The 26,245-nt window shown below is 46.2% G+C and overlaps 1 protein-coding gene across 2 annotated transcripts in view; it reads right to left on the bottom strand.

The window, feature by feature from the left end:
- NGEF (neuronal guanine nucleotide exchange factor) overlaps positions 1–26,245 on the bottom strand; it is a 41,419-nt gene extending 15,174 nt beyond the window's left edge. Inside the window, exons 1-5 of one of the 2 annotated variants that reach the window (XM_074911778.1) lie at positions 25,978–26,245; positions 22,435–22,549; positions 12,281–12,469; positions 12,063–12,172; positions 7,103–7,377 (exon numbers count right to left, since the gene is read on the bottom strand). In XM_074911778.1, coding sequence (XP_074767879.1) covers positions 7,103–7,377; positions 12,063–12,172; positions 12,281–12,469; positions 22,435–22,549; positions 25,978–26,245 — 957 coding nt within the window. Of the gene's footprint in view, positions 1–7,102; positions 7,378–12,062; positions 12,173–12,280; positions 12,470–13,457; positions 13,697–22,434; positions 22,550–25,977 lie in introns of those variants that run through there. The other variant, XM_074911779.1, reaches the window with a different exon arrangement.

Raw genomic sequence — 26,245 nt, forward strand, 5'->3', positions numbered from 1 at the left:
ATCAGCAGGTACCTTCTACTTCTATAGAGAGGCACACACAGCGAGAATGAGAACATCCATGCTGCACACAGTCATGGACCTTGCAGCCACCTCCAGAGTACAGGGAGAGGTAAGCCCACAATGGCATCTGCCATGTGTTACACAGGACAGGGACTTCAATGGAGAAGACTTCCTCCCTCAACCATCAGCCCTGGCTCCTTCTGTCCCTCTCCTAAGTTCTTCGACAACATTTCCTTCCATTGGATCTCTCCAGCAGAATTCTCTCTTTTTCTCATTATATATAAGCAGGCTGATTTTGTGCATGTGCACACATAAAAGCACTTTGTGGGCCCCCCCTTCCTTCTTAGTGTCACTCAGGCTTGACCTGAGGCTGCCAAGCACTGGACCCCACCACCCGTGCCCGCTTGTCATGGTGCTGCACTTTTATCTCCCTTTCAGGGCGTTCCCCTTGGCAGACTCCACACACCCCCCAACCCCCTGCTGATTGTGAGCACTGGCTTGTATCTCTGCTTGTTGTGGCCTATTGTGCTATTTATCAAACACATATGTTTCTTTTCCGGGTTAAGTAAAGGTGGCCTGTCCACCTATGTCAAAATCGGTTGGTTTTGACTCAGTAAAGGTTTAGGCCAATTAAGAGGATCGAATTTCCACTCTTGTTTTAGGAAAGCCACAGTGGAGGGGCTGGGCTGTACAGCATCCAGCATGCTGCAGTCCCAGTGTGCAACACGTGCTTTTCAGGGCAGAGCTAATAGAAATACACAGCTGTGGTGCTCCAAGGCCCTGTGTCTTTCCTGACCCAAAGGAAATACAGCTGCTGCTGTCCAAGTGAGGCTCCCTGGTCAACCCCAGCCATGTGCTTTTCTGACCCAATTCACCAAGGACTAAGACAAGACATGGTAGTCCTTAACTATTACTGTAAACCACAGATAATCTCCAAATTCCAGCCCTTGCTTCTTCTGTTAAAAGAGAAGTCTCTGGTTCAAAGCCTGGCTTTCTCAGACCAGGGATGTGGTCTGGAGAAGCAGAAAGACAAATTGATGGTTTGGTTCAGAGATAATTCACAGTCAATGAGACGAGGTTGTAAAACCTTCTGCTCACAGCAGGTGCCACAAGGACAGTCCACTGTTACCACAGAGCTCATTCTCCAGGCATTTGTTGTCTTTGTTCAGCGGTAGATAAAGAAGGTGATTATTTACACAACTACTGAATCCATTAGCTGAAGTAAGATTAATTGAAGATTCTTACAAGGGCTTCAACACAGTGAAAAATCATTAGATCCTTCAGACATCTCTTGATGAAGGTGTGCCTTGGGCTCCTTGTCCTGGGGCTGGCCCATGCTGCCGCTACTGAAAGAGGAACCTTTTGGTAAGTAGCTCAGTGAAAGTCTCGCTTCCTTGAACCTAAAGCTGCTTCAGCCCTTGAGCCCAAGCTCCCCCATTGCCCACAGCTCCTCTGCTGCTCCCTGGTGAGGGTGGGAGCTGGCCAGGCAGTGTAGGTGCACGTCCCTGATCTCCACCAGCTCTCAAAGGCTGCAAGGGCCCAGCCAGAGTCAAGGAGGTCCATGCAGTAATTTTTGTGCTGTGCATACGGAAAAATATCTTCCAAATCAGCTGGGGTTTTTCTTATGGCTTGGTTGGGGTTTTTTTAGAGGGTCAGGTTGTTGGTTTTGTTTATTTTCTTCCTAAAGAAATTATCTGAAATCTCCGCTGATCACTTTTTGGCCTTTTCCTGGAAGTGTCGCTATGCACCACAGAAGGGCCTGAGGATGGGCACAGCAAGGAGGGACTGTTAATCCAGAGCTGTTAAATATCAGTTGAAGTGACACTTCAGTTCTTTGTGGGTTTGTCAGCCTAAGAAATATTCCCAGTGGCCAGTTAAGCCAAACAGGTAGTCTTTTCCTACACCAGAGAAGGAGGTTGTGCCTGCACAGCCTCAGAAGGGAGGCAGAGCAAACGGTGCAGGTAGAAGTGAATGTACATGGTCAGTGTATGTGGAACAGCTGGCTTTTAAGGAAAAAGAGGATGAAGATTTTTTGTCAAGGACAGATTCCCAGTGAGAAAAGTGGAGGAGTATCAGCTCAGCTTCTCCCAACAGCTTCACCAGGGCACCTAGTGAACCCAAGAGAAAACCTATCTTTCTCTGCATGACTGGCTAGGTCCTAAATGCACCTCTTACAGCTTTAATTGTAGCTTTTTATTTGATAGACGAGAAAAGAGGAAAAAGGTAAAGATACAACAAAGACATGATGTGCTGGGATAGCTGTCCCTTCCTGATATCCTGGAGATTGATACCACCAGTCATTTTGCACTGCAGCTTTCCAGGCACTCCAAGCCAGGATATTTTTTTTCTGCCATGTCTTTGCAGGATGGCCGTAAGAGCCAAGACCAAGATCTGCCACCATACCACAGCCTTTAAATCCTCAGACAACTTGCTTAATCCAGAAGGTTGCTTCCTGATCTATAGAAGCCTCTCTGCCTATGTTTGGAGAAATTAATTTGTGCATATTTACTGTTCACCATAGTGCAGGGTGCTAGACCTGATGGGCATGCGCAGAGTGCAGGCCAAACCAAGGGAATAGTTAAATCCATAGTAAAAATATCAATGCAGTCATTTAAAAGAGATGTCAGGAAGATAAAGAACATCTCCACTGATTGGGACAAGCTTCTGGAAGAGTTCACAGCATGTTTAAGGCACAAGTTTCTTAATTTACTTTGGAGATCCAGGTGGTCTTCTGCAGACCCAAAGCACCTACTCCAAGAAGCCCAGACTGCTGTTTCCCTTTTGAATGTTATGAGCTGCAAACCTCCTAAACTGGCAGCAAACATCCAACCATGCAGTGTAATGATGTGATCTCTGTGGAATAACTGAACTTTCCTAGCTCTAAGCAGTCACAAGGAAAAAGAAGGAGTATGAGCTTCTGGCCTCAGAATTGCAAAAATAACTAGAGAAAAAAATGAACTAAATGTCAGTTGATATAATATTATCTTCCGGAGTCTACAAGTAGTCTGAAATTATCTCTTGGAAACATGACCAACACTGTTCCATCAGTCCTCTGGGTCATTAACTTCATGAAATCTCATAGTCATGTAAAAGCTATACTAATCATTTTCATTGCTTATGTTTTGGCAGAGACTGAGAAAGGAAAAGATAAGTGAAGCCTTAGGAAGAAGGAAGGGTAGAAGATAAATAGGGAGAAAAACTAATGAGTCATTACAAGGGTAAGTAATTACAGGCTAAATTCCTATCAAGCCTATATTATGTTTTATTGCATAGATTGGAAATATCTGTTCTCAGTGGTCCTGCTCTTCATCTAAAGGACCAGGTAAGAAGAAGGGATGTTGTTCTGAGCCAACGCCACGGCACTGGCTGTGACCAGCTCTCAGACCTGTTTGCCTTCACAGGGCCAGTCTGACATTCGTCTGCTAGAAGTGCAAAGTCCAGCACAAGATCCCTGTGGAGCAGGGCAGCTCCACTGCACAGCAAATTTAGAGGTTTGAAATCTAAAGTTTGCTCAAAGAAGAAAAGGAAACTAAATCTTATTTGGTCATTTTTGAGAAAACGGAATAAGAAAGAAAGACTGCCTATCTGTCAAATACCCTCCTGCACAGAAAAGTCATGTCAGCAGTGCCCACAACCAAGTTCAAGTCCCTCTTTCGCTTGAGCTAAAAAAAATTTTCAGAGCATCAGCTCTCTGATCTAAATTCACACCATAACACATGGTGCACATTAGCCTGTCTCTGTCCCTTTTCCTAACGACAAAGTGATCCGAATCCAAATAACCCTTTGAAAAAACTATCAAAGCTGATACATCTCAGAAAAAAGGGTTCAGTTCAAAGATTGAGAATACTTTGCTAAACTATTTTTATCAGTAAATTGTTTTTGGTGAGTTCTACTCAGCTTGGCATCTCTTAAAACATAGAAGATGAACACGGCATAGGAAAATCAATACAGTTAGCAAGGAGAAAAGGGCAAAATGAAGAACCGATACAGTAAATAAAACTGAAAAGTAGAGAACTGAATTGGGAAAGAGGAATAAACCGGAGCCTCTCCACAAAAAGGCCATACCAGTATCTAATTTATGTTTTTTGCTGAAAGACGTTTCACTGATTAAATGTTGTTTCTTCTAATCCCTAGATCACTACCTCTTCAGAGCCTAGTACCTTGGTGACAGAATTTGTTTTAACCTAAATCACATGTAACACAAGGAGTGTGTTTTCTCTCTAGTCGTTTGCTCCTCCTGCTACACACACGTTCGTCTGCCATTTCCCCCACGTCAGCTCCATGTCAGAAACCAACCAGCATTTCTTTTGGCTTGTTCTTCTTGCATCATTACATCTTCTATATAGTTAGAAGAAAGTCCTTGGTGGTTCATGTAACATATCTTTTGCTTTTTCTTTTGTTCTTCCTTTTTCTGCATTTGCACCCACATTTTTTGTGACACTTCCAGTTGTTGCTTTACATCTTGCTACTCTCACATTTGCTTCAGATGAAAAAGGCTGGTGTGGCAGAGGGCATCCCAGGCTGAATTCTGTTTGCGTTCCTGGGGCTAACAGGCCATGCTAAAACATTTTTTTTGCTGGAATTGCTGGGGGGTAGATGTGGCTTTGGGGATTTTTGTTTGTTTTGCTTTGTTTTTTCTCCTTCCTGAAACTCCACTTTCTGGCTCATTTGTTCCAATGGGGACATTCATGACACTTTTTGAGCACCCATTGCTCTTTCAGTCAAGTTTCTTGTTTTGATGCTTGAAAAACACCTGTGTCTTGCTTTTTATCTTGTATTGATAATCTGCTTAGTTATTTTCCATCGTCTCCAATAACGAAGACCAGAATCCTCTTCTTGTTCTTGTCTCGTTCATTTTGCAGATTACTGCAGATGAGCAACTTTTTCTCTGACTGTTTAAGCCCTGCTCCATCACAGCTATGGTGGTGTTCCCTTCTTCAGCTATGAACAGGGGGGTTTGCTTCAAATTTTTTTCCATTCCGGTACTGGTATTCCTCCCTATGGTGTAAATAATACTCTTGTTCTGCCTTTCCTGGCTGAAGAGCTGCAAGCTCTTCTAGTCCCTGTGTTTACCACAGCTTTGAAGATAAAATGGGTCAGAAAGGTACGATTTTGTCCTTAAGACATTTACTCCCGAATTTCTGCTGCCCTGTACTTCAGGTAAATTCCTGCAATTCTCCTTCATGAAGCTGAACACTTTACAGTCACATAATCAAGCCCCCATGCACAGCTCACACTGCCGATTCACATCCAATGTGAGTACAGTTCCAGCGCTGCAGGAGCAGGCAGTGCTTGCTTATGGCAAGGCTGAATTTAACATCATCTCTTTAATTGCCTCAGTGATTTCTCCAGCCCTCCTTGTTTTCTGTCCTTGACTCTGCTCACAAAGCAAATTCTCCATTTTATCTATTCAATGTTCAGCCAATTTCACAGTTTTCTGGCTTTGAGCAATTTTATAATCTCTTACTGTGCTAATCCCAGAACAAACAGGAAAAAAATTTCAGCTCTGATAAACATACATCAGGGGAAAGCACAGCATTTCTTTAAGACAGCACTGTCCCATCCCCATCTGCTTTATTTCTGTTGTTATTTAAGCAGAGAGAAGAAAATTCAGCACACTTAATGTTGAGGTTTAGCAGCACAGAGATTTTTTTCTTTAGAACACCTCCAGGCAATGAACATAACTCAACAGAAATGGCAGGTTTTGAAATCTGTAACGCAAACTTTTAAGCGACTGTTTCTCTGTAAAAGATTCCCCATTTTGAAGCAGAAAGGAAAAAAGCTTGTAATTTGTCAGATGCCAGATTGTGTTTGTAATGCTGGCAGTTAGAAGTACCGTGTTTTGCCAGGTAAACAGAACAAATCTGATATGGAAATAACGAGTGCAGAAGAAGAACATGGAAAAACAACAAATTTTAGTCACCTCCAGCCATAACCCTGACACACTAACAGCCTGTGCTGCCAGCCCAAGCTATACCCTGTATAAACACCGGTCCCTTCCACCAAGGGTGTAAGTAACACTGCCCTGCCCATCACAGCCCTGTGGTTCACGAGATGATCCTTTCCAGTGTAACAGGGAAGTTACAGCCTTGGCCAGAACTAGGGTGGCACTGTATACACACGGGAGTCATAAATGTTGATTGTGCAAATCCAAGTAAACTTAGGCAGAACAGCTCACACCCGGAGGTGTTCTTCATTTTGGGTACAATCTCATGAGCCAGTGCTGAACAGATAGGGGGTCACAACGGTCTCACCAGAAGCAATTCTGGCACAGGAGTCTAGTAGGACTCACAGGACTGAGCCTTCGAAGGCCCATTGCTCATATTATAACGCACACCACACACTGAACAAGGCTTGTTCGTCTCCACTGCTGGCTACAAATCCAGTGAAGAGTGCTCACGCTCCCCACGCTCCCCAAAATAGCAACCAGTTGTAAACGGTTGTGTGACTGATGTTTTCATTAATTGTGGCAGCTACCCCCACCTACTCCTTTCACTGTTTGATGCAGCCCTATAAATTAGCAGCATATGACTCTTAAATAGTGATGTCACTGCACTGTATGGCTAAACTGCAAATATACCTGTTGTTGTATTTTGCTGTTTTGCATAAGACTCCAAGTAACTATATTTAAAAATAAGGAAGCTTATCAGTCTCCATCTCTTCCCTTTCTGTTAATGCCATCATATTTAAAACAAAGTTAACAGCTGAATTCTAAGATTTCTGGTGGAAAGTATGTATCTTGCTAGTAACTTTAGGAAAGGATTAATGTGCATGGGGAACCAAAAGCTCTATTGCAAGAGCCTCTTCATTATCCCTCCCTTCCTTTGTAAATTGCAACTAATGCTGAATTAGAAAAGGGAAAAGAAGTTCTTTTTTGCTACAGTAATGTTCAGCAGCAATAGCATACAGAACAACATCTGTAGTTTCAAAAAAAGAGTGAGTGGTGCTAACCAGTGCAACACAGAAAAGTAATCAGCAGGGCAAGACTTGTCTATGACTGCTAAGCTTCTTTTCATTTTTAGATTTTGATCATCTGACTTAATTCACTCTCGCTCTTTTAAGCAGCAACCCAGTTAAGAAACAGTCCACCTTCCCCTGTTACCTCCTGGAGCTTGATCTCATCTGGCTGGAGGATGCTGAGGACTCCGCTGCTCCGGATCTCAGGAAGATCCTGCCATAAGTTGAACCTGGAGTTGGAGTTCCTCAGCAAACTGATTTGCGGTGGAGCTTTGCTTTCGATTGTACTTGTAGGTTCTGCTTCAGATGGGGTTTCCTCGCTGGGTGAACTCTCCTCAGGGTCTGTCTGTGAATCCTGCAGTCGTCTGGTTTCAATCTCCTGGCGTGTAGATTTATCTCGATATTCCTGATACAAGAGCCCTAGGAGGCAACATTAACAGGTCTGAGAGGTTACAGCTCAACGAGAGTAGAAATATATTGTGGGAAAGGATATTTGTTTTGCATTAGTTCACCTCAGCAGAGGTAAGAAAGATCCCTCCTATGCTAAGCAGAAAAGCCCCTTACAGCATTCCTATTCCAGCCAGAAGTGGAAACTATAAATGAAGGCCATTTCTAAATCTAAAGTGTTGTCAACAATCTGCTCTCCCCAAACATTTTGTAACACAGTCAGATGAATCTGTCATCAACTGGAAGACCATAAAAGAAGTGTTTTATTATTTGCCAGGCTTTTAAATGTTTTTTTAAACCTTGATTTTCTCTGCAATATTATTATGTTACAAGTCACATAGACTGATAGGTATGTGTAAGTGTGTGTCTGGAACAGTAATACTGCATACCTTAAAACTACTTTAAAGGAGCAATTTGATGGCCATGACAATCCTTAAGGAGGAAAGCCTTAGACATGTTGCTTAATTTCCTTCTGTTTTCCTTCTCCGTTTCTATGATTATTGAAGATACAAAATTAACATTGAAAAGGTACCTGAATGCTACAGCACTAAGGAAAAGGCTCTGAATTCACACCATCTTGTGGCACATCAATCACACGAGGTGTCTTCTGAGTTTCAACTACTAATTCCAGGAGCAGACGAAATTGCACGGAATTTGTCCCACCCCTGATTTCAACTGACAGCACAAAAAATGTAGGAATCCTGAAATTCCTTGGCCATCTTTAGAAGATCCTTTGTCTCTCCTAGGGTTTTCCAACTGTCCCATTTCTCTTTCTGAGCCACATGTAGGACCTAGAATACTAACTGCTTGAATATAAAATATACTTTAGAAGATAGGAAAAGACAAGAGAGCATGAGCCTGCTTCAAGTCACTCTCCTCACTTATTCAAATTGAAGGAGCACGATTTACTTTATCTGCCTTGGTTTATACCTGTATTGCAAAGTGTAACATGAATGAATAAAGAAAAAAGTCCTTGATGTTAAAAAACTCCACAACTTCATAATTTATTTTGTTGGAATCATTAGGGGATAAAATCTATCGGGTCACATACATTCACAATACTGGATCTCAGCAGCAGATTGTGTGTGTAATAAGGTGAGAGACAACTGGGTCAGGAGTTTGTCTAGGGAGGTCAGAAACGTAGACGTTACTGCTTATTAAATCTCTGGGCCAGTTTTCACGAGGCTCTATACCAGTCACTGTATCAGAACTACGCTGGGGAAAAGTGCAGGCACAAGGACAGTATTACCGCAGTCTGCAAGTGTATCCTGTTATCTGTTCTCCCTGGAAAAATGTTCAACACTGGATTAAAATAGCAGTAAGTGTAGCTGTGCCTAGGAAACCATACAGTCTTCTGTTAGCTTCCTACACGATAACTGAAGAGAGGAGACTTCCCCTGAAGTTTTGCATCCTGCTGCTACTTACATAATTTCTCTCTGCGTCAACTAGGCTTATATGGCTTTCCTAAGCATTTCTGCCTGTTATTCAGCACCAGTGAGGGTGCTGAGGATATAGTGGGGTGAAAAGGCTCCTTCAGGAATGGAGAGGAGAGCCTGCTAAATTGGAGCTGCTTTCAGTGGTTCTGATCCGTAAGCTCAGCCTGTGCTTGAAGGCTCTGGTGGAGTAGGGCACTGGGTAATTTCTGCCCCACCGAAGCACACACCAGAGAGCAGGACAGGCTGGGAAGTAACACCCTGCAGCAGTATGGGCAGCGCTTGACTCAAGGGAAAACATGGTGAGAAAGTGAAGCATAATCTGTTTTACTCATATTGGAGATAAATTATTCGTGCAGTGTCTGGTTATACAGCCATGTTGTGCTGGTGGGTCTGCCCTGCAAGTCTGAGGCCATGAAGGGTATTTTGTTTAAGGGGAATTTAGTGTCCCTTGTCCAGATCTGGAGAGCAGCCCTTTAAAGAGATCCTCAAGATGAAATTCCCCCGTGCTTTAAGGAAATAAAATCCAGACAATGAAACTTGATTTTGTTTCCAGGTTCCCTGTCCGACCAACTAAACAGATAAGACTTATGGAGCCTTCAGTGGCAGTCAAAGGCAACTACGGACATGGGGAGATCTGATTTACTCAAGGCATCTACCACCAGAATTTGTTCAGAAACGACAGTAAGGTAACTCTTTTTAAGAGTGAGCTGAAGACAGACTGGCTGAAGCTCTACCACAGACAGCAGGATGGGGAGGAAGCAGGAAGATGATACCAGAAGAAAGACAAAAGACAGGTAGGTGTTTAGGCAGAAGAAAGGTAGGAAGAAATAAAGCAGATTGTGCCAGCAAGGATAAAAGGCATCGTCACTATCTTGGTGTGAAAGGTCCATCCATATGTTGGTAAAGAGGTTACAATGAGTAGAGGAAAGGCTTAGATGAGAGAGAGAGAGGGAGAGAAGCCACAGAAAAGCCTACTCTAGATGAAGCAGGAGACAGTCACAGCACAAGATGGGTGGCGTAACCAATGCAAGGTCAAGGAGCAGGGTTTTGACATGTTGAAAGGAGAGCAATACATCAGGGAAGTGACTGAATGTACAGAAAGAAGCTGAGATCAGCAGTTGAATGTGACTCAAGATACGATGATTTAGTAAATACTTACTTACATTTAGTAAGTGAACAAGTACAAACTGTCAGAGACCGGTATGAGCTCCATTCATTGCTTAATGCCCCAACTGTCCCTACCATGACCTGGCTAAAGGTTAACGTGCAGTCAGAGCATGGGTTTGGTCTCGCCTGTTGACTTAAGTGGTTAAGGCTGGTCTTCCTAAGAGTGTTTACATAGTTTATATAGTATATGATAGACTTCCCTTTGTGTTTATTCCATTTAATTTTGCTGTCACAGTCTCCCTTACCAGCTCTCTCAAAAACTGGGAGGGGAATTCAAAAACTAGTTACTATTTGTAGAAAATGCTCGCCTTAGAGAGTTCGCAGTGCTCTTAAAGTAAACGTTATTACAGTGAAAGCTATGTAAAATCTCAGGAGGTCCGGAGACGTTTTCTCTAAAATTCTCTGCTCCAGTTTCAGGCAGCAAGTCCATTAATGCCTCAAACACAGGAGGGAGGAAAGGAAGCGAGTGTGCTCCAGCCATTCGAAATGACCTCTCTGTTGGGGATCTGCGTAGCATCCCTAGTTGTGAAAACCCTGTCTTCTCCATCAAGGTGCAACAGACCTACTTGCAGTTACACTGACGTGTGCGGAGCTATTGCACAGCTTCCTTCTGATATACAGCACATAAAAATACATATGAATATAGCAACTGGGTTGCTTAGAAGTCCTGCTGGTTTTAGTATTTTTATCATGCCTTTTAGCGGCACAGTCCCAGTAAACTGACAAGGTATTGGCACATCTGCCTTGGGAAATTAGTACCTACACAGCCAAAAGCAAGTAACAGATCTGGCAACATCCATGCAAATTGTTCACCACCTTCCTCCAGAAGGCCCCGAACTCGGCTGTTTTGTCTGACAGATGCTGGCAGGCTGCTGGTTTCACACGAGCCTCTTTCCCCAGCACTGTCCCTGTGGCATCAGGCACTCTAAGAATCAGCCCTGCCCGCCACGACCCGACACCAGACTGCAGCCGCTCTCCTCCCCCAGAGACAGCCCGGAGCCTCCTCGTTCCTGTGCCAGAGAGGTTCACCTTGCTGCTCAGGAGAGCTAGTTATCTGATTTTCCCATGCAAAGTGCAACATTCCTGCCCTCTAGATTCAAATATTTTTCAGTTTCATTTCCTGAAATTGCACAGAACTGTTTAAAAATGAAGGTTCTATATTCCCACCATAAAAGCTGCCTCCGGATGGGGGTTAACACTGTGCTGGCCCAAATCCCTCAGAGGAATGTCACAGTTCAGGTGTGGGCAACCAAGAAACAAGCTGTGAAGGTCCTCTCCGCATCCCACAGAAAAAAAAACAACTCAGAAATACCGCAAGAGCAACACCCTTACAGCCCTCTCCTCCACAGCCACCTCAGCTCTGCCTTCGCAAAGAGACCGCAAGTGATAATACAACTTAGTCCTCCACTGCAAATGCTACGCCAGTGGCTGTTACAAACAGAGGCTGACCCCGGTGCAGAAAGCAAACATCCAACCGGACAGCTGACCCAGTACTCTGGCCTTACGCCTTCTTGAGCACGCAAGATCAGATTTCAGCAGAAAGTTGGCTGAAGTCGTAACGATTAACTGCTTCCTAATTACAAGAAGTAAGCGTTATTTATGAACGGAGGCGAAGCTGCACAGCAACAGCATGAAATGTCCTGCCAGGCAGCGTGCGAACCCGATGCCGCTAAAGACAGCAACACGCCGCTGCCAAGGCCACGGTCGTTCTATTTCACACCGACAGCGAGAGCTTTTCCCAGCAAGGCCAGAGTGGGGTCGCCTCACCCCTCCTGCCATGCACCGCTGGGGTTTAGATCGGGGCTCCACTCGCCGAACGGTTTCGGGGGGGCGGGGGACGGCGGCCCGGCTCGGCTCGGCTCGGCTCGGCTCGGCTCGGCCCGGCCCGGCTCGGCCCGGCTCGGCTCGGGGGAGGGCCCCGCCCGGCCGCGGCCGCACCTCCAGGGGCTGCTGCGCTGCCGCCGGTGGGCAGCCGGAACGGCGCGGAGCTGTGGCAGAGCGCGGGCGCCGGAGCCCGGCCGGGCGGCTGCCCCCGGGACGGCGACGGCTCCTTACCGATGTGCTCGATGAGGTTCCTCCAGGAGTCGGCCGTCATGGGGTGGGCGGGCGGCGGCGCCTCGGCCGTGCCGGCGGCGGGGCTCTCCTCAGCGGCCGCGGGGGGCTCCCTGTGGGAGGCGGACGCACCCTCAGCCGCGGCGGCGGGGCGGCCCCGGCCGGGCGGCCCCCCCCGCCCCCGGGCGCGGCCCCTCGCACCCCCCTCCCTCCCCGCTCACCTGCCGGGCTGTCCCGCCGAGCCGTCCTGGTCGAGGGCGCAGGCGGCGCTGAGCGCCGCGGCCAGCAGCTCCATGGCCGGCGGCGACAGGCGGCGGCCGAGCAGCTCCGGCGGCGGCGGCGGCGGCAGCGGCGCGGGGCTGGGGGAGCCCGGGCGGTTGCCACGGTAACGGGGGTAGGAAGGCAGCAGCCTGCGCGGGAGGGAGAGGGGAGCTGCGGCCGCCCCCGGGCGCCCCCGCAGCCCCCCGAGACCCCCTGAGCCACAAGCCCCCTCGGAGCCTCCCCAGTCCCCGCAGAGCCTCCCTGTCAGGCGTGCCCAGGGGCTCTCCACCTAAATCCCTTCGGAGCCTTCCCAAACCTCCTCAGACCCCCTCGGGCTTTCCCCCCCTCAGAACCTCCTCAGGCATCGCCACAGATTGTCCCCACAGAGACCCCTCAAGATCCTCTCAGAGCCTCGGCCCGGGCTCCCACAAGCCCCTTGCAGCCCCGCTCCGTGTTCCCAGATCGCCTCCGAGGCCCCACAGAGCTCTGCCGAATCCCCGCGGAGCCCCCTCAGCCTTCCCTAAATCCCTCCGAGACCCTTCAGAGCCCGTTAGAGTCCCCCAACCCCGCTCCCTCACACCCGCCCCCCCTCCCCAGCCCCTTCGGAGCCCCCCAAAACTGAGCCCTCGGAGCTCCCCCCGACCCCTGAGTCGCCCTCGGAGCCCCCCTGCAGACCCTCTCAGAGCTTCCACAATCCTTCCCGAGCCCCCACAGACCCCTCAGGTTTCTCCCCCCCCCTCCACAAACTCCCCTCTCAGAGTCCCCGACCTCCGCAGCCCCCCACCCCGTGCCCAGCACCCCTGCCCGCAGAGACCTCCTCAGCCCCCCAGCTCCCCTCCAGCGCTCCAACGCAGGTCCCTCCTCCGCTGGGAGGCTGACTCCCTCCTCCCCAAGGGCCCCCCCAGAAGGCAGCAATCCCTGCCCCAGGGGCCCCCCACCCTTGCCGGCGCCCCTACCTCCATCCCCCCTGCTCTCCTGCAGAGAGGCTCCCTCCTCAGATGCAGGGAAGCCCCTTCTCCATCCCCTCCCTCCCTCCCCAGCAAGGCACCCTCCCCCAGAGAGCACCCCCACACCCACCCCAGCCCCTCCATGCACGGCCACCCCGCAGCGGGAGGGGGGCCCTGCCCTGGCACTGACCTCTCCTCCCTCAGACCCGGGGTGCAGCGCTGCCCCCCATCCCTGCACCTCTCTGCCTATGTGCGGCTGGCACCGGCTTGGAGGGAGAAAAGGGGGTGGGAGAGGGGGGCTCTCCTGAACTGCTTCCAGATCTGGTGCATATGGTGCATTTCTTCTCCGGGAATGAAACCCTGAGATGGAGGAATGTAACTGGGAAACTCAGCCTAATCCCTCCTGCCGGGAGCTGCGCCCCTGATTACCCGGCGGGATTGACCGCTATCCTCGCCTCCTCCGCTCGGTCATTTCCCCCGTCTCCCCTTCCTTAGCGTCGCTACTTCCATAAGGATATATTGTCTCGTTTAGGCAGTAAGTATCTCAGTACTCAACGATCTATATCTGTCTTCGTTCAGGGAATTGTTTTTCCGCCTCAGGGATAAATCTTCTTGAGCTCCAGAGTACGGTTACACCCTCGGATCAGTTCGAGTGCTTGCGGACAGGTTGGGTGCAGCTCTTCCCTACACGTTAGTAACCCTCAGCGAAAAAACGTCATCTGCACCACATTGCAATTGAGGAGTTAACAGTCAGAAAATGCTCAGCTATTCCTTGCGTTCGCTTGCTCTCTGTTGCATAAATATCCGTGTTTTTTTCTGTACGTGATAACGTAATTTATGCAATAACATAAAATCTGTGTGTTGGTCTGTATGTGTAAAATGATTTTCTTTTTATCACTTTTATATTGTATTTGCTAAATGATGTATCAAGATATCTTCCAATCAGCACATGGCTATACATTCAGAAAAACTCCTCTGGCTCATGTGAACTAGATCTCGATCTGGCACACTGGAGAGCTCGGTCCTTAAGTCATTAAAAGGCAGGACGGGAGAGAAAAACAGCTGGAAATGTCGTTGAGGACTTGGAGAAGACCGTCAGCCCAGTCCAGGTCCAGTCCCGGACTGGGAGGTCAGAAGGACCAGACAACCAACCAATAGGAAAAAGCAGGGTGAGGGTGCGAGCTGGAGCCTGTTTTGCACTTAGAGAGAAGGAGGAGGAGGAGGAGGAGGACAGCCTGACAGCTGGGGCAGCGCAGGGGGGAGATTGTCACAGGGTAGCTGGTCACTCTGGGATGAAAATGAGTTATCAACCATTAAACACTGGGGCTAAGGGGTTTGGGGAGACAGGTGAGTGAGGGGACAAGCAAAACCTTGTAGAAGGGATTAAGCAGCAGAGACTATCTGGAGCTCTGCCTAATGACTGACGTTTTGGTGGCTTGCTGCCAGGGCAAGAATATTGTTAAGGGTTTTAGTAAGTGGGTGGGATGCTAAAAAGCTTTTTTCTTAGAAAAGGGGAGGGAGGACATAAACTGTACTGAGCCTCTTCGTTATCTTGAATTCTGGAAAAGCAGGGATGTCGTTTACTATTTTCTAAAGGGAAGGACCAAGAGCAGTGGGGAGTTCTCCCTAGTGTGCAAAGGGAAGTCAGTGCATAAACTCTTACTGACACTGTTAGAATGAATATACATCTAAATATAACTTTTGGGTGTATCTACTATATAAAAAAAAAATCTTTCTGAAGTATGCTTTAAGAGTTTAACAGATTCTAACCCCCCACATTGCTTCACTCCCAAGGGTTAAATCTGTTGCAAATTGAAATTTCTTTTTAGAAAAAGCCTCTGGGTCATCTTATGAAAAACATTCAAAAATAGAAAGCATCTTTTCAAGATCCCATAACTGTCTGGTAATTTGATCCTGCCTGTCTTCCTCTTTCCTTCCAATTTTCCGAAATAATTTCGCTTTTGGTCTGAGATGAAAACCCAAAAATATCACTAAAAGTAATACTGATGATAAAAACGCTGGAAGCTCTGAAGAGGTGAGAACACCAGCTGAGAGTGCAATGCCACCTGTGTCCATGGGAGGCCAGAGCTTGTATTTCGGTGTCTCGGAGATCTGTTCCGCTGTGTAGCAGTGACTAACACTCTACTTTTCCTTCCTTTAGAACTTTTTGCTTTTTTAATTTCAAGTCAGTCTTTCGAAAATGTTGCTCTTTCCTCTGCAGGCTTATTCTCATACTTCATGTTGACATAAAGAGAACGTCTGTAAACAGAGCAAGTGCCTGAGAAATACTTTTTTTCCCAAGTGAGGTGACGGAGTGTTCCCAGTGCTCTGGGACCAGAGTAATAAATGATATTTAGTGAGAAGGAGATATTTTTGTCCTGCAAAACTGGTCAGGATTTTCTCAATCTTGCTTTTCTGTCTGGGGACAAACCAGAAAGCTTTCAAAGTTTGTAATGAAAAATGAAGGCAGGCAAACAAGTGATTCTCTCACAGGAGTCTGGTGGCTGGGATGTTCATGCTGGGTGTGGGGGGTCCAGGTTGGGGTCATGGCTGTGTCATTCCCTCACATCCCACATGTTGCTGCCTGTTCCAGGGTGGATCAGTCTCTCCTCCCAAAGCTGCTCTGCTTTCTCTGGTCACTGGGAAAGGTCCTTGAACCTGGTGACTGCCTTGTTCACCAGATACCACTTTAGGCCAGCCAATACTGGACTATTTCTGCCAGGTAGAATAGCTCTGAGATAGCTGCCTCTTCCTTCCTCCCTATTCCAGCAATTGTTAGGACTTTGTGTGCAGTTTACGCTGACCCAGCCGCTCAATTCCACTTTTCACTTGACTCCCTGAGGCAAGTTTCTACCTCCACTTTTATGTCAGCACTCATCTCATTCTTGGTGAGCAGGTTTGGGCGGCTAAACTGGTGGAAAATGATTAAGTTTTTTTTGTAGAACTAGCTTTGTGTGTGGCTGCATTGTCTCCCTACGGGGTGAGCTCAGTGCCAGTGCCAGCATCGCGGACGTGGCAGACACGCAGATGGATGGCAGGGCCATGGCAGAGCCGTCTTGGATTATTTTACACTGCTGTGGAACTGCAAGCTCAGGCAGAAGTTCCTGCTCCACCTAATCTTAACTGGCTAGGAGTTTGGAAAAAATTTCTCTCTCACTGTATCAACAATGAATTTGATCTGGAGCCTAAGAAACTTTCCCCCATATCATCAAAATCAGTAAAATCTCACGACAAATCAGTTTTCTGACCAAACCCCCTGTATTTCACCTTGAAATTCCCTGTCTAGTTGTAGGGGGAAAGAGAGCATCTGACTACTAGAACTGCATACATTAAAGCAACTAGTTGAAAATGCTACCCCAGCACCACACAAGTGGTGCTGTGTGCCCTGTGCTCTTGTTGATGACAGATGTCATGCAATGCCCTGACAGACCAAAGCCCAGTTTTCTGTCAGGAATTCTTAGGATCCCCAAGCACACAGGCACTGGAAATGATCCTCACGGCCATCATTAGATGGCCACACTCTGGTGACATGGAGCATGACCAGGGTTCAGCTCCCTGTGGGCAAAGGAGAGTGGGTTTGAGCTTGCCTACGTTCTGCAAAGAAGGTGTTCATGTTGTTGTGGACTGTTCCCAGCTTCACTGTGCTGCTGTTGGAAAAGATTTTATATGTTGGCTGACCTGATCCATGGTTGCATTAAAAATGTGATAATTGGTGTGAGTTTATAATTAGTTTATTACAATTATCTCATTTAAGTTGAGGGATGAATTTCCAACCCTGGCTTGTATTTTCAGGCACTAGTGATTCTGAAAAATGATTAATCATTTGAATTAAGATTTCTTATATGCATCTAAACTCAAAAGCAATCCTTGGAATAAAGATGTGCAAAGAGTTTATTTTCAAATGACATTGAAAAGCATTTTTTAAATGTTCCCTTATAGCAGTTTTTAGAAATTAGACCTCCTCTTCCAGAAACTAAAAAGAGAAGAGGCAGTCCGGCAGATCTTATTCATGAAAAATTCCCCAAACCCTTCTAGTCAGTGGGAGTTTCACACTAAGAAAGGCCACAAGATGAGGTAAGAAGCACTGTTTTAATTGAGCTAACGAAATATGTGAAGTGTGAAGTTAGTAATAGACTTGAATAACGTTATACCTAGTCAAGGATATTTTCATACATCAGGTTCATTCAGGTTCTCTCTATTCATTTGTGGGTTTTAGCACTGTTTTTGACAATGGGTGTGTCTGTGCAATTTTTATTTCTGGTTTTTGACTTTTTAGTGGGAGATAAGTGGAACTCCTCATCCCTAATATTTTTAGATCCTAAAGGCCAAGAGCACATCTGTTCTCCAGAACCTCCTTAAGCTTTCATAAAAATACCTTAATTATATCTGTTGGAGCTGGCATCCTTACCGATAACTAAAAATGTTCAGAACTACCTATTGTGAGATCCCTACCTTTAGGTGCTTCTAGCCTTTTGATGCTCATAATCATTAGGGTTACATTTTTACTTACTGACTATCTGCCATAGATTTTTTTTTTATATATATTAAAAACAACTAACAATTTTTTAGGCTTAGGAAAATATTGTTGGATCCCTGTTAAAGGAAAACAGCAAAGCTGTTGTTCTATCCTTTGAGAAGCTTTGGTTTCTGTTGAAATATGAGTTGAAATTTGGGGTTTGCTAGGGCTTCATCTTTGCCAAGCTTACGAAAATCCATAGAAATTATAGGCCCTTTACCACTCTGTGCAATACACAGAAAATTGAGACTTAGATTTTAGCATCTAAAATTCCTGAGCTGCTGCCCATGGAGAGAATGTGTACCCTGCTGAGGGCTGAGAGAAACATTTCTGATATTACAGTTGTAGAAACTGCCTGGTCCAGTTCTAGGCACTGTGAATGAAGGCCATTTCTGCCATATCCTCGGTGATCCTTGTGCTGGGTGCAGGCAGCATGGTGAGAAAACTACTTGACTGAAAAACAGAGGGAGCAAGACTCAAGCATAGAGAGGGACGCATCTACTTCTGGACCAGGAAACTGCTGTGAAGAGGGGAACTCACCCACAGCTGGGTGCTTCAGGAAATGGTCAGTTGGAAAAGGCTGTAAACTGTAGCAGTAGAGCTAGGAGGAGTGGGAGACTAAGACTGTATGAGGATCCAAAGGGTGAAGAGCCTAGGGAACAGCAGGACACTGAGTTACGAGCCGCAGGAGGGAAGAGAGAGGAATAATGTGGCTGGGAAACAGTAGGCTGAGGAAATCCTGTGGAGAATTGTGTTGAAGCTGATAGGAGTGAAATGAAGAGGTTGGTTGGGGAATCTAAGGATCAGGTTATGTCCAGATGAAGCAGATCAGATTGAGAGAGCTGGAGGGCAAAGCCTAGACCTTGCCAGGTAATGAAGCCATGACTGGACTGAAAATCCTGACAAGCAGAGACTGGGTGGAATAGGTGGGCACACTGGGATTGGGATCATCATTGGCTGCATGCTGGAAGGATACTTAATTAGAATTATGCATGTTACTGTTTACTGTTCTGTATGATCCTGTGAAATATGAGATTTTGACCGTAATCCCATTTTACTATCTAGAGTGGCTATTTTTACTGAAAATTTATTAGTTTTTTTTAAATCTCGCTGCAAATACTGCTGCTTTTAGACTTTTTAAGATTCATATTGTACAGAAAGAGGAATAGGAGAAAAAAATTCTCTCTCTCTCTCTCTCTCTCTCTCTCTAAAAGAGCAAAAAATCGTTGTAGTCTGACAAAATATAAAGGTTTGGTCGACATGTGTTTGCACTAGCTATTCCTGACTTCACCACTTGCAAATTGAAGCACCATTGGCAGCACAGAGAAGAGGTGACTATTAGAAATTTATTTCATGAGTAGAAAGAAACTGCTTCGGTATGGTATAGGACCTTTTGCAATACAGGTCCCAGCCTCCCTAGAGGCTTGCCTCGGGTTTTTTTGTTAAATCGGGCTATAAAAGCAGTGCCCTCTGCTGCCCAGGACAAACAGTGCTGTGCTGAGCGTTGCTAACCCAAATTCACACAAGCATCCTTCAGAGTGCTATGCTATTTTACATGGGTACTGTTTCTTTCTAATTCAAACAAGTTAGATTCCCTGTTGCTGCTGAAGGCGACTCTGTATTCACTGTTGTAGTACTTCTGTTCTCTGAGCTCAGATCAAACGTAATCAAATGATTTTTAGATGATCTTCGTTTCTCTGAATTGGAGGTCTCATAACCAGCCTAAAAAAGTAGTTTGCTCTGCACTGGTACACCAATGACCTTGCAGTGAGCTTTGCAACATGAAACATGAAATTTCACACTGAGTTTCTCTTCCACTAGTGGCCCGTAATAAAGACATATCATTTTTGGAATCTGACTCAGTGGGAAGTGGTAGGTAAATAATACAGTCATGCTGCTAAAACATCTGTATTGTATAAGAAATGAAGTCAACATCCTATTAGTTGGTAATATAAGGTAGTGAATCTCTTTTCCAGGGTTTGAAATTACTAATTTTCTGGTCTCTGTGGGATCTGCTTTCAGCTGAGGCTGACAGTTGTGGATGGCCACCCCGGGTGGATGTTTTTGTGTGATGGCTTTGTATGATCTCTGTCTGTGCAACTGCGGCCACTCTGAAACTGGAAGGACTGATCACAGTGGGAAAGAGCAGCTTTTGTTGAGTTCAGATCCTTCCAGGTCTTTGGCTCTGGTTACTCTGAAAAACAGAAATTGTGCTGGAAGCGGGGCACTGAAATGTTCAGGGCAAGTCAGCTGAGTTGTTGGGAAGTGGTTCATCATATGAGGGGTTTGGATATTTGTACAGTTGCAGAAGACTGGGAGGGAAACACAGGATGTTGGGGAGAATTCTAGAGTACTTAGGACTGGGGATCACATAGAAGAAAGGTCATGGGAAAAAATAATTTGAGAATAGTTAGGCATAACAACCAATGCTCTTAAGAAGCATCTTATGGAGTGCATATGGCAGATTTTGGAACACCAGCAATAATGTTTGTGATCATCTTGTTTTCAGACATCAATGCTCTGAGATCAGTGAGCTACTGTACTATTCTCAGAGCTTTGAATGACACATAGATTCAAGTCACCAGTGGGTTTGAAGGAGCCTATGGTGCTTTTCCTTAATCAGAGTGTCAAAGTCTGTATCCCATCTGAGTACAATGCAGATAATGATTCCTTTTCCTGAGCTGTTTACTATATTCTCCAGCTGTGTTTAATTCCTGTCCTAAATTATGTAGCACAGCTGTATGTGACGTGACATCCCTACCTGTGAAGAACCCGTTTGTGTCAGACCTGCTAGTTACCTTCATGCAAGGAGAAGGGATTGTGCCTGCCCAGCCCTAGCATTTATGTAGCTGCTGGAGGATGCTGCTGAGCGTGAAGAAATGCAGCACTGGTGCCCCACGTGCCCTCGGGACCGCAGTGATTCGCTCCTGAGAACCCCATGGACCTTCCCCGTGCTGTTCAGAGGTGCCTAACCTGTTCTTTCTGCAGAAATACTAGCTTCTGGTTTCAGGAGCTGACAGGTACCAGTTGTATTCGTTTGGGGAGAGATTAAATGCATTTCTTGAGACCAGTGACAATATTTTAGATGCCTTATCTGCACAGGCCTGTTTTCCCCATAGAAGGGGGAGAATAGTGATTACTGCAAATAATGGCAATATCCTTAGGCTCCTGACGACTTTTCATAATGCAGATTTCTAGCCATTCCCTTATAAATTACAGCTGATCTTTTGGAGAAGGGGAGAGGAGGACATGGGCTCAGTTTGAGCTGGCTAGAGCTCTGGTCTCATTCTCTGTCAAATTTCTCTGCTCAGTTGCAAGAGATGATGCCACTCAGCAACACTGCCTGCTTTTAGCAGACACATGATTTAGAAGCTGTACTGACCTGTCAAGCTCTGTGCACAGCAGCATCTTTGATAAAACTGACTCCCAGCATAGGCTCATTGTTTCCAGCTCCAGGGGAAATCTGGATTTGCACATTTCAGAGCTGCCTAAGTGGCAGTGTCAGGATGTCAGAGGCTGACAGTGATGATTGTGCCACAAGGAGAGGAAGACAGATGGGTTTGACATTGCAGCAGACCATAACTGTCTAGTTTTATATGCTCAGTTTAATGCCAAAGGGCAATCAGTTTTAGACAGGGCAATTAATTTACTCAAACTGAACGTGACAGTTTGGCTAAATTTTTTTTGCTGGAGTCCTCTCCATAAGGAAGGGTGCCTGGAAAGGCACTATGCATTACACCAACACAGCTGGGCTCAGTAATTAGGACCAGGCAGTGCAGTGTTATGCACACACCTTTAGAGGGCAAGTGTTCAGCGCTTTCAGCTTGATCTGCTACAGTACAAGTAGGGACCGCCTCATAGTTACACACACAAGAGATGAAGAGATGGAGAGTGAGTTTGGGAGAATACCTCACTCATATAGTAGAAAACATAAGGCTAGGTAGCTGCTCCTCTCTCTGCCTGGGTGCGGTGGCAAGATGGCATGGAAAATTTATGGGATATAGGTAAATTTGTGAGTTGTGGGATCAAGGCCTTTTGCCGGACCTACGTCATTGAGGGATGTAAGCCAAAAAGGGCTACCTCGCTGAAAGCCTCTCTTGTCTACCCGTTTTTCAAAGTAAACGTCAGACAGAAGGTCAGAATACTTTAGAAAGCGTCTTTGTAGCTACTTCTTCAGCTATAAAATCCTCTTTTCCATGTGGGGTTGTATGGGGCCTCAGGAGGGCTCTCTGGGAAAGCCGAGAATGAGATCACCCTTATGTTGGGGTGTTCCGTAAGGAAACGCCCGCAGACATTCCTTATTCTCTAAACAAGCTGCTCAAGGCAGTCTGCCCTCTTTGCTTACGCCACTGGGTGATCCAGCATCACATCCCCCTTTTTTCAGTCTTCCCTATTGTTGTCTTCTTCCCCCTTCTCCTTCACTGTCTTCTCCAAACTTATGCCGATAAGACCATTTATACCATGATGCTAGTGTTATACAATATATATCATTAAGGCTGAATACAGCTCTGCAAGTCAAGGTGAGAAGGCATGGATCAGAGCTATAGCTTAGTCCAGCTGTCCTTCCCAAAACAAGCATTCGTGCTCTGACACCACTGACTATATTCTTCAGCAGAGGCCCCCTGAATGCCCTGCGTGTGCACTCCCTTACCTTTGGATCCATAGTTCGTCTAACGTTGTCTTATCAGAGTTTACTGGAGATGGCGATCCTTTATGAGATAAAACATTCAGAGGCTCTTTGATGGGCTCGTTGTTTTTGAGTGAACCTGTGACATACGACAAAGCCAAGAGGGTGTTAAAACAGCCATTTTCTTAAGGGTCATCTTTACTTTTACCATAGCTGATGGTTTTCTTACACCAAAGGCAACAGGAAGATCACAGACACAAAGGCGTCTACGTTTTAGCTTGGATTTTTAAACAAGAGTGAAGTGTCGTCAGCTTGCCATAGTGCAAGATTGTCCAGCCTTTGTCACAGCTGCAAATGCAATCAAGAAAAGGTGAAGGCAGACATACAATGTCAGTCCTTATGTATGCGAGTAGCACTCTCACCACTGAAAACTGGGTCCCAACATTAGTGATTTTCAGTGCAATTCTTTAGGCACAAAAGGTTTAGCTGTGTGTGCCTGAGCATGCCAGTATTTGGTTTCACAAGTCAGGGCTTCGTTACTGCTCTGCTTTCAGGCAGACAGTAGATGTTCAGTTTACTGGATAAATCATGGCTAGATTTGGGTGAGACAGGAGCTTTACTTTTAATTGCTTCTCCAATTTCCCTCAGATGAACCTCTGATCCTTTCACAGGAAGCCAAAGTTGTATTAAGTCCATGGCTTACTACTGCAGTACTTGGCAGGAGAGGATGCATCTCACTTTTCAAATGAAACCTCCCGTTGTTTGAGGCCTGCTGATAAATGGCCTTGTTGTTTTTTATTAGAAATGTTTTAGTCTAAGTCATAATTCTGTTTGCATTTCAAACTGGTGACAGCACAGGCAGGTCGATGCTCTGACTGAAGCCGGTTTCTGACACACCCTTTTAATTAATGCTACAGATTTTTAGGGGGAAAGGGTGAAATCCAGATTTTTAAAACTCCCTAAAACAGTGCCAAGGGCATAAGAAATGCTAGTTTTAGTTATTCTCTTTGAATAGTTTAAACATTTTAACTATCTGTCAGAGGAGATTGCTTAAAAAAACAAACTCTTTTTCCAGTTGAAGGAGAGCGTCTATTATGTTTTACAGCTCCTAGACTATAAGTCAAAGATAGGCTTGTGCAAAGGGTGCCTATAGAAACGCCTTTCTCTCTGCTGGATTTACATTCTTTTACATTCTTTTTCTTGTTCTCATTTCTTGAGTCTTTATTTTTCCCATTTTTTATCCTACTTAGTATTTTCCCCTGTATCTTTCCCTCTCTTCCTTTCTTCTTTCCTTCCCCTGTCCTCACCCCCAGTCATTCCCCGAGCAAAATGAGAACAGGTTAACATTTGAGCTTGAGTCAGACTCTTGGATAGCTGCTGTTCAAATGGGTTTGAAGTCAAGATAAAAGAGCTCACCCATCCCTTGCTTCCATGCACGTCAGCAAATGCTGTCAGAAGAAGTTCCTGCTACAAATGAGGCTGGTGTAGAAGCACCTGCTGTCCAGTTTCAGGGAGAGGGTATGGAATCAGTGGAGTAGAGAGGGTAGAAGAGCTGCTTACACAGTTCTAGCTGAATTTAAAAGCCATAGCTCTGAGCTGGATTTCCTACAGTCATACTGGAGAAAAAGCTATTGCTCCTAGCCCGGGTCTTGCTGTACAGATTGGAGAAGAGAAACGTTCCCAGTGTGTCCTGCAGAACAATTGCAGATATGGAAGAAAAAGCGCTGTTTGGAACAGATCCTGTTTCAGCAGTGGTAACACAGAGAGGGGGGTGTGGGAGAGAAGCGTGGGTCAGCTTCTGTGGATGCTCTAATGAGCTTCTAAGGGAGAAGCCCTTCTTTTAGCTTGTCCTTCCTCAATAACACTGGCTAGACAGGAGGGATGTCCTCCTGTGCCGTTGTCCTGATGCCGTGACGCTGCAGATGATTGAAGAAGGTGTGTCCTGTGCTGGTCCTGCTGCAGTGGCACCAGCAGGTAACAGGGGAGAGGCCCTCCTCAGCAGCGGTCTGGACGCTGTAATGCTCGGGGAGCAGGAGAAGGGCGAGTCTCGTCTGTGCTTGCTCTGCAGCAGCGCTCCGGGAAGGTGGTGAGAGCAGGACTCTGCTCTGGCCCTGCTGCTGCACTGGCAGGGTGGAGAGCTGCTCGGCTCTGGCAGAGGCCAACTCTCAGTTTATCCACAAACCTCATTGCAACAGTAGCAGAATATTAAACAGGAGCTCTTTGCTCTGCTGCTGTCTGCTTGGAAACTTGGAGAAGGGAAGGAACTTTCCTTCTGTCCATGCCACAGGGTTGAATGGGCCTTTATACTGCTGAAATAGTGTGGCTGCCTTGGCCAGGCAGGCAGGAGACACCTATTTTCTTGGGGACAGTTCCCAGACCTCCTTTATTTTGGGGTGGAGGATGTCTGTTCTTTGTTTTCTTAGAGAACTTGGTCTGCTTTCAGGGGCTGAAGCAGTGTGCTTCACTACTGTATAACAAAGGAATAGCTTTCAGTGGCTTGCATAGCACTGAAACAGCAGGAGTAGTGTTCTATCATTTTGACTCATGCAGCTAGCCAAAGTTCAGAGTCCAGTGCGTCGTTTCTGTTAGATTATAATCCAGTGATAGGATGGGTATCTTTGCTGTGATGCCTTTTATTTACAAGAAGTTGCAAAATTCAGTTTCTCTGAACACCAGAGAGATGAAGCAAAGGGCATTTTCTGTGTGTAGAGATCCAGGTCTCTCTCATTTAGCATTTCCATTAAAACCACTTTTTCTTGCAGCCCTGTTTCCAGTGCTTCTGAGTGTGTTGCAGTAGTTCCTTTCCTGGCTCTCTCTTCAGCTTCTCATATCTTTCTCTTGCTTCTTTCACAGACAGCTGCTCAGACAAGGTGCCAGCTCAGTGAAAGAAAGCCTGGCCTTGCAGTCATGCTCTGTTCATACTCAGAGAAAGCCAACTCGTTCCAATTCTACTGAAGCCATGGCTGAGTGCATGCATGTTCTGGATAGTGCTCCTGTTATTTCAGCCTCCTAGTTCAAAGGGAGCTTAGGTGTTTCTGACAGCTGTCTTCAATGCAAGGTGGCAGCAACTGCATTTTCAGAGAAGTCTTACTTCCCTCTCATAACAATCCATTGCAATTTCCACAGGTTTGGTCGCTAAACGTACTGCTTTGGTTTTGCTGACTGTTTCCTCTATACAACACTCAGCTTGCTGTAGTTACTTGTATAGATCTCACTCCTTTTGAATATGTCCTTTCTGTGTGCTAGAGAAGGTCCTGCTTTGTTGACAGCTTCATATCTTTCCCTGTTGAAAGTATTTTTCTCTTGGAGAGCAGAGCAGTGGCAGAGCAGAGTCCTACATTTGTTTAGATTCTCCACCATGAAGCATCCAACCCTTTTTCATTTCCAGGCTGAACAAAGAGGGATGTCACCCCTCTGCCAGCTGTGCCATAGAGCAGGGGTGTTCTGTAATGTGCTGATCTCTGAGCTGCTTTCTGCCTTTCCTGTCCCTTTTCTAATCTCATTGACTCCTATAGTTCCTAATCTCACTGAAAAAGGAAGCATAACGTTGTTGGGGTCAGTACTCACCTGTAGCATGCCCCATGTGCATCGCCTCTCTCGAAGTCTTTCTTTTCCCTCTGCTCGGCAGCCTCATGGACCGGTAGTACCTGGAATTTCTTTGAATGGGAATGTAATGTGTTTGTGAATCCCTCTCGTGGGCCACCGGGTTATCACCTTCTGATTCTTCCTCACCTTCAGAAACTGAACCTGACTCTGTCAGTACCTGCTGAGAAGGGCCCTGCCGGAGCCCGCTGGCAGAGAGCTGGCGGGCCGCTTCTCTCCCCTGCCCGTCCAT

The sequence above is a fragment of the Athene noctua genome, chromosome 8, assembly GCF_965140245.1.
Source record: "Athene noctua chromosome 8, bAthNoc1.hap1.1, whole genome shotgun sequence".
NCBI classification, from domain to species: Eukaryota; Metazoa; Chordata; class Aves; order Strigiformes; family Strigidae; genus Athene; species Athene noctua.